At 40.9% G+C, this 8,795-nt stretch overlaps 1 protein-coding gene across 1 annotated transcript; it reads left to right on the top strand.

Annotated features, from left to right (window-relative positions):
- Positions 1-1,204: 1,204 nt before the first annotated feature.
- FAM64A (family with sequence similarity 64, member A) lies at positions 1,205-6,092 on the top strand. Its single transcript, XM_008944438.1, is given in 5 exon segments — positions 1,205-1,495; positions 2,280-2,608; positions 3,411-3,506; positions 5,968-6,024; positions 6,026-6,092. Coding segments are annotated over 5 exon segments (840 nt in total).
- The last annotated feature ends 2,703 nt before the right edge of the window (positions 6,093-8,795 follow it).

Genomic DNA, 8,795 nt, shown 5'->3' with positions numbered 1-8,795 from the left:
CAGGCAGCGTTCATCTCGACGGTCAGTGGCGAGCACGGGGAACGCCAGCCGCGAAAGCCAAGCTCCAGCCGAGCTGCGGGGGTGGGTTCCGCGGACACGGCCGTGGTACTCCGAGAGGCATCCAGGGTGGTGGCATATCGCCTGCCTGCGGTCCTGGCCGTAGCTCCGGATGAACCGGAGCGTCGCGCTGTACTGTGCAATAGCACTCCGATAACAGATAAATTTAGCTCTGGGGAGATAGCCACTCCCTCTGGGCCCTTCACCCGAGTAATACTTTCCAGCATAAATTAATCCATAGAAGTCAGCAGTTTATCAAAAGGAAGCAGGATAAGATGTGAGCTAGTAAGAGAACTCACTAAAAGGTTTATGTCAGAGAGCAACGAGGCTTATTGAAATAAGGATACTTGTAAGAGATGGAGACAATTTGGGAGATCAGAGGTAATAAGGAATATCAATAGTTTTTCCTAATATGTGGTATAATGATGGCTGAGACCACCCAGCTTTATCAGTTATCTGCAATGAGGTATTAATAAAATTTAGCAATCTGAATTGAGAATTAATTATATACATGTGCATTCCAACTGCTTTTTAGAAGTGATTTTCTAGTGATATCCTACCTTGATAACTAGTGAAAAGTTAGCAAATTAGTTTTTTTTTATTTAATTGCCAGCTATCATAGACATACCAGGCATTATAGCCCTTTCCTCCATTGTCTTCTGCCAGTAACAATCCTGTCCCTTTCTCAGGACTTGTGACTCCACAGTCATAATTAAAATTCAGGTGTGAGCCTTCAGCTAGCAACTCAGGCAGGAGACAGTGGCAGCTGTGTAAATTTCTCTGGCAGGGGAAGGCTGTTTCTGGGACATGAGACCTTAATCTGAGACACCAACAAGAAACTTGCAGTTACAGAGCATTCTACCTCACAAGCCTGAGTCCCACAGCTTACCAGCTCTGAGGTCAAGTGCTGGAAATACAATATAAGCCTTCTTCATGGACATGCACAGACCTAAATAACTATAGAAATCAATTACATTCCCCTTCAAGCCTCCAAGTAAAACTCTGCTCAGCCCTGGTTTTGTTGTTTCAGGCATATGTAACTGAATATGCTGTATAACAGTTTACATTTCTCCTTTCTCATACTGCTCTGTACCTTGCTCTCATACTGATTGTTTTAGAAATAAGGTTGAACAAGAGCTGCAACAAGATGGTATCTGTGCTCCAAAATGTCAAGGCTACAATGGCCTGGAGGAAACACCAGCTTCTAGCTGACTTCGATGAGAACGAGAGCCCTGTACCCGACAAAGTCAAGAGACAGCTGTCTTTGAGTTCTCTCTGTACCACCCACGTGTCGCTAAGGAAGCGAGTACCATTAAAGCAAGTAGAGCTGAATTTTCATAAGACCCCAACTTGGGAAAGTCTGGAAGCAAGACAGAAGTGCCAAACTCTTCAGAGTATTAAACGAACAGCAAAAAATGCTTTTGGAACAGTGTCCCAGGTACTTTGCCTTTGTGATAGTGTGGAGAGAGTTTTAAGTTTTGCTTTAACTTCAGTACTGAGATTTTTGGACTCTCTACAGAATGGTATATTCCAGAGTCTATCCCACGTGCTTACACACCATAATGGTTGTCTCAGAGCTACTAACTAGTAAAATCTTTAATATCCTTGCTGAAGTACAGACAGTTAAATTATGGATCTGGTGGAACAGGGAGGAAGGTGAAAAGAAAAAAATATGAGATGTAGTTTCATCAAAACTTTTATTATTAAATAAATGCTTTTCCCCTACTCTATTTCATCATGTATGGCAGAGCAGCCCTCACAAGGAGGAAGATGGGTAGAGACTGCCATTGCTTGTAAAGAATTGTCTGATAAATGTGTAGAGTGCTTTTGTGTATTTTTTTTTAGCTCATTTTTCTGTACCCATACTATTTATTAGCATGTTCTTCATTATAGTCAATCTAAATTTGGACTGACAGAACCTGCTAGATGGTAGCAGGGTAGCAAACTTGAGCTTGCACTTCCCTTTGGCTCTCTTTTGCATAAGAACAGCAGGAGCTCTGTTCCAGTGCCTGCTGAAGTCCATGAGGAGTTCCAAAGACTGGGGGAGCAAATGACTCCTCAAACACAAATGGGTACAGGGAGTTAGAGAAGCATTCATGCTAGATTAAACCTAGTATGAGAATGAAAGAAAGGGATTCGGCTCAAATTTTCCTTGTCTTTCTGGTTCCAAATTCTAGGCTATTGGAGCTCACTTAGCATAACATGCCTAACACTTCTTTCAGAAAATGCAGAAGTCTTGCCAGAGCCCAGAACACTCCATGTTGACCTTTCCAGCTGAATCCATCAGCAGCTGTGCAACCAGTTCTACCAAGAAAAAAACTACACCTCAAACAACTTGCCGTAAGAAGAATGTTTCTCCAGCAGCCAGTTCCAAAGGCACCCCAAGATCCAGCAAAAGAGCCTTGCTTGTGCCAACAATGGTGTCAAAGCGTAGGGCATGGAGGGGTTTCTCATCCTGGCTCAGTAACGATGCTGTCGGTCTCCGGAGATCAAGAAGAGCAGCAGCACTGAAGAGTCCTTATTCATCACCCATTCCTGCCAGCAGAAAGATGTAAGCCACATTCTTTTGTAAACGTCTTTTTTTTTTTTTTTTTTTTTAAATTGGTGATTAGAGTGTCTTGCAAGGTAAAAGGCAAGATATGAAGGTTGCTGTCCTATTCCCCTGAAAGGGTGGGTGCGCTGTTCAAATAGTTAAGAAAGTAGTTACAGGTCCCTCTATAGACAGAGACTGAGTGCTGCATAAAGCTGAAACATAATCTTCTGCTGTGACAAGGTCTTTTTCTGATCTGACACCGTGTTTCTCAGCACCAGTCCCCATCAGACACTAGTGATATACCAGAGTTCTTTGCTCATGCCTTTCTGGTAAAGACAAACGCTCTCCGTGCAAGGCGTGCCACGCCTCGTCAGCCCGAGCTCTTCCACAGCTGTCCTCTGCAGTGCGGAGGCACTGCAGGCAGATAGATAGCTCTGTTTATGCTGAGCTCTTTATAGAGAGTAGATTCTTGCCTCAGAGATATAACTTAGGTAAATGGTTGCGAGCTAGGGAAATATTTAATAATGCACACATAGGTTTTTGTTTTGGTAAGGGCACACAGGAAATGTCAAAGCTAGAAGCTGAATCTAAGTCTTGTGAATCTGAACCCACTGTCTGAAGTTGAAGATAGCTATCTTGGGGATGAATGGAGATGTGAAGCAATTGGTCAGTGGAGTTAAAATCATGATTGCTATAGCCCTAAACTTCCCTGGGTAAAGTCTGGAGATAATTATAGAGCTGCTGCAGGGATAGGGGCTTGGTTAGTGTAACGAGTCAGTCTGTCATGTTTGATCGTTAGTAATAACCATGCTGTTTGCAGAGAGTTTGACTGTGAGCTGGAGCTGGTCTCCTCAGGAATTTGCCAGTTGGAGTGTATCTCCCAGGCGTTTGATGATACCATTGTGGAAGAGGAGAGGTAAATACTGTTAACTCAACTTTTCACAACAGGTTACTTTGCACTCAGGCATTGCTAATTGAAGGCTAAGTTATCCCTGTAACTCAGGGTGGGGAATAGTTGCAGAATTTTCTCAGCTGTAACATAGCAGAGCCTTTCTTAAGATACCTGTGCAGATTAAATCTGCAGTTGGACTTGTAGCTTCTAAAGCCTGTCAAAATGCTCTCCTTGTTTTCAGGTTTCTTGCTGTGAAAACTAGATTTTTACCAGCAAGAGCCTACCTTTGACCTTGTGTGAGAACAGTACCCCTCTGCCTAGAAGAGGTGCCAATCCAGGCCTGGGGAGAGAGGGAAGGAATCTCATTGCACTGGCACTGTCATTGGTGCCTGCACATTTATAGGAAAATCCTCCTATTAGGTAGCATTATCACAGAGTGGCAGGTGTCAAACAGACCTCTGAAGATCAGCTGGTCTAACCCCCTACCAAAGCAGGTTCACCCAGGGTGGGTTACACAGGAATGTGTCCAGGTGGGTTTTGAAAATCTCCCGAGCAGACGAGTCGACAGTCCAGTGCTCCGTCACCCTCACGGTAAAGAAGTGCTTCCTGATGCTGAGGTGGAGCTTCCTGTGGTTCAGTTTGTGCCCATCGCCTCTCACCCTATTGCTGGCCACCACTGAAAGAGACTGGCCCCTGTGTTAACTAAAAGTCCATGGTACCCACAACTCAAAAATTCAGAGGATGCAGAAGCCTCTTGTACAACACCTGGGTTAACCCATGAGGTGACAGGCTGCTATGTTTGTAAAGGTCATGTCATTCTGAATTAGACATATTAAGGCAGTAAAAAAACCCTGAAAATCAGCAGTCTTGGCACAGGGCAATTCCCTAAACTTCTTCCCCTCTTAGAACACTTCATGATTCAATGTCATACATTCAATAATGAAATGTTAATCATTTAGTACCTAGAGGGCTTAGCATTAAAGTACTTCTATCTACAAAGAAGTAATGGCTTATAATCCTATATAAAATTTTTTACCAGTGGGACCATTTCTAGATAACAGCAGGTTAAATCTTGTATTAATTTAATGAACTGTCAGTGGATATAATTAAATCTCACTTCTAATATTCTCCCATCTGCTAGTGAAATGACAGTTTCTCTCATTCGTAACTGAAGATAGTATCAACCAGGTAAAGTAGTTCTTCACTTACCTGCATGCATCTGTGGGGAGGAAACCTGCTGTTTGGCAAGAGAAAAGCTTACCTCCTGCTTCTCTAAAGTATTATTACATGGAACCACAGGGTTCTTCCCTCATATTCACTGTGTCTGTCTCTGCTACGGCAGATCATTGTGCAGTTGAAAAACTCCACCTTTACAACTTGGATTAGTGAAACTTTGTGGGTTTGCAATGAACTCTTAAGTTGGGCTTCTATGCAAGCAGCAGCTTTCCTCACCCCAGACCAGAAAACTACCACTACTGTCTTTGTCACTTGACCTCAGTTCTCACTGATTACTAATGAAGATCACAAAGCATGACAGAACAAACTAATACCAGAGCTGTCTAACTTGATAGCCTTTCTTTTCTACCCCTAGTATTGTCTTAGCAGTTAAAATTATTCTCTCACAAGACCAGCGGTTGACACCTATATGGTTGACATTTTTAAACATAGCAATTGTACCTAAACGGATGGGAACAGGAATTATTTGCTGTAAGTTTCTAAATGTCACCTCTACTGTCAATCCACTGAACCATTACCAGGTAAATGCCTCTATTGCTTTCACTGAGATCTGTATTGTGACATTAATATTTTCACTCTTTCTGGTGGAAATGTTCTTTTTTTTTAAAGTTGCATCCTGAATGCTATGTCCTATTTTAGCAACAAAGATAGGTGTAAGATGTTGATTGCTATAACTTTTCAGGAAAAAGGAAAGCAGTTTCAATTGCTTGACTGAAGCTTTGGACAGTGATGCATACTCCTTCCACTAAGCAGTTTTCAGTTCTGCATGCCTAGACAGTGTGTGCTGCTGGCTGGTTTGTAGGTTGCCTACTGGAAAAACAATGTAATAAACTTTTTTGGAGGTGCCCTTGTAGACTTTCATATGACTTTCTTCTGGCATTCAATTGCCATGTGTTTTAGTGTTCCAGCTCCCTTTTAATCTTTTCCAAGATGAAACAAATCTTGATCTGAAACTGTTTATAGCTGCAAGCTCCATGTATTGTTCTAAAGTTTTTCGTATCAGAAAAAAACACTCCTGATGCTAATTGAAGTATTGCAGTACTTGATTTTATGGCCTGCCATTTATGCTCACTGAAGGTAACAAAATATTTTCTTGCTAGTCTTTAGAACTGTTATACAGTCAAAGTTTACAGGCCCCAGACCTCTTCCTTGCACTCATCTAACAATTCTCCAGCAATCTGCATTACAACCAGTTAATGAACCTTACTGACTTCACTCTGCTAATGGCAGATTTGTTGTTGTTCTGCAGGCAACACGCAGTATCAGACTGCTACTGTCCAGTGGCACAGAACTTACCGTCTTCTCGTTGATCTCAAACTTTCTTAAGTTACCAGAAGGCAAGCACAGAAACTCCATCAAGCACTTGGTACCTAGACAGAAATGGCTGTAACTATTGTTAGTTTATGAGCACAGCTGAAAGAGAGCTCTGTGTAGCACTTCAAAGGATACACTCTGAACAAGCCATTACATTTTATAATCTTTCTTGACAAAGCAGCCCAGGACTTCACTTGCTTTCTTTTTTCAAGTAAACAGGAGAACCAAAATTGTATCACAGCATATTATAGCCTGCTGAGATGAGTGTGACTTTGGTAAGGCAGGCAGTGCTTTCAAACATATGTTGAACTGACCAGTAACAACAGCCAGAGCAAGTGCCACAGTGATCAAAAAAGGTGGTCAAAAGTACCAGTAGTAGTTAGACTGGTATTCAATTGCCATGTTTCAGTACGAGTACTTTGCACACTAAAAGTACTGGTCCTTTATTTTGAAAGTCTAAGAGGTGTTGTTTTGTTTTGTTTTTTCCTGTATACAAACAACCCAAAAGTTAAGCATCATGTTTAACAGGAGTTAATGAAACAGTAGTGGCTTGTTTGAATACTGACCACAACTGTGATTCCAAGGCAAAAGTCTTTCTGTGAAGTCACTCAAGCCACAAGATAGAAGCCAAATTAGGACTCTAATTCATGATCTTAAGGATTTCTATTAGATTAGCCTAACTGTGTCGTAAGTACTTCAGTTCCAGACACATCAGAGCAACTTTATGCAACTTGCTACTGCTTTGAATAGCATCTTGCCAGTGGAGTTAAACATTGCTTTTGTACTACAATGACTGTCATCTAGTTATACACAGTGGATATTGAAGTTATTCTTTTCATGTACTGAAACTACTTCTGTACAGCTTTAACCAAGACGGTGTCTCATTACTGACATTCTTTTATATGACTTTTCAAAAAAAGGATTGGAGTTTTGTGAAGTCAACCTCCAACCAAAATATTTTTTCATGCAGTCAGATGCATTAAACAGCCTCTATTTATACTGCTTCCACTAGTTACTAGGACATGTACAATGATCTAATAATTCCCACATCACTGGTAAGAAAAATCAGTGACAGTTTGCTTAAAGGCAAGGAAAGTTTTATTTAAGTGACTAATCTGTCATACAATTTTAAAAACCAGCTCACATAAAAATCTGTAACAGTTATAGAAATCTTACTCCTTATTGCATATCAAGAAATTCATTATTGTACTTTTTTGAATCTTTACAAGGCAGTCATGAGAAATATAAACATTTGTCACCAGATAGAACCTTCTCACTGACAAACAATATTTTAAAGTATGCACTTACTTAATAAAAATATATACTAAGAGAACATGTACAGTTTCAAGTTTCCTTGTATGAATTCAGTTCTAAGTGGACTATCCCCTTTCCTCCCCCACAAACAGAAAAGTAAGTTACACAGAAGGCTTGGGGTTCTGTGAGAGGACTGCCACTGTGGGCCCTACGCCAGACCTCAGGGAATAACTTTGTTTGAAGCTTGCCATCTGTAAATTGTGTTTCAGGTGTTGTAATCTCTGGTGTATCATCTCCCAGCATGTCACAGTAAACCTACCCCTTGTCCTTCTCCCCTTAAGTTCTGTACCTCCTTAATAATGAGAAATAAATTGTCAAGTTGTTTGTTTCACATTCCTCCATGTCCCACAGTTCTAGCCAGTTTCAGAGGTAGCTTATTGACAAACACAAATAGAGGGTAAAGAGTAATCCTCTTACCTTGGGCTTTTGAATTAAAATGAGTGAAAGGAAATGCCAATTTCGTTCATTCCTGTTTGAAACTTACTTCTGCATTCTAAAAGCCAACGGGAGCTTAGCTTCTCAATACACCTTAATTCATTTTCAGGTAGTTAACTTTTCTGGAATTGATTGTCTATTATATTACACTGAAGTAAAACATTTCTTCCTCCTCAGTCAGCACAACATAAGATTGTAAACTGACTTTGGACTTGGTTAACTGGTAGGTAACAGCACATTCTGTTTCAGCTAAATTCATTGCACTGATTTAGCCTCCACAAGCTGCTTCCTAAGTGGCTAAGCAGTTTAATTCTAAGTGCAATATTAAACTAAAAACTGTATTAAATCAAGCTGGACTTCTATTAAAGAGAAGATTTTTTTACAAACACAGCTACTGATGTCCTGCACCTAGGCCAACAAATTTTATTTCACACATCTTCATGCTTTACTTAGAAATGCTGGAGAGGCAGGAGAGCTGACTGATTTTACTTCAGTGAATGGTTATTTCCAGGTGCTGGGGTTTTTGTTTTGTTTTGTTTTCCCAATTCAGGATGATTATGGTCTTGAGTAAGAATTAAAGTAACTCTTTTGATCACCCTGACATCACAGATAAACAGGTGGTTTCCACCAAGGCAGTACATCCTCTACTGTTAATTTCAATAAGAAAAGCTTCTTATCAGTCTGAAGAACACAAAGCTATACCCTTCAGCAGTCTTTGCCCCAGTGAACAGACTGCAAAATAGCCCAAATCATACTTTCTTGCCACAAGATGGCTGATTACAGTCATCCAGTCTCCATACTTGGCAAGACCAAGTGCTCCTAAATTGAAATGCACTGAGGATTTGTGTTGCAGTAGGGAAAAGCTCATTAGTCTGGGCACCTCCAAACCATCAAGTAAACAGATGATCGCTGCTTCAAACCTAAGCTGACAATACCGTGACAAAACCAAGAAAAGATAACTAACTGACCCAAATCTCTCCCTGCACCCCCTCCAATCCTACACAGCTTGGCCTC

Source organism: Merops nubicus, unplaced genomic scaffold (assembly GCF_000691845.1).
Source record: "Merops nubicus isolate BGI_N331 unplaced genomic scaffold, ASM69184v1 scaffold170, whole genome shotgun sequence".
Lineage (NCBI taxonomy): Eukaryota > Metazoa > Chordata > Aves > Coraciiformes > Meropidae > Merops > Merops nubicus.
Note: the sequence above shows the minus strand (reverse complement) of the source record. Positions and strands in the feature narration are given on the sequence as shown.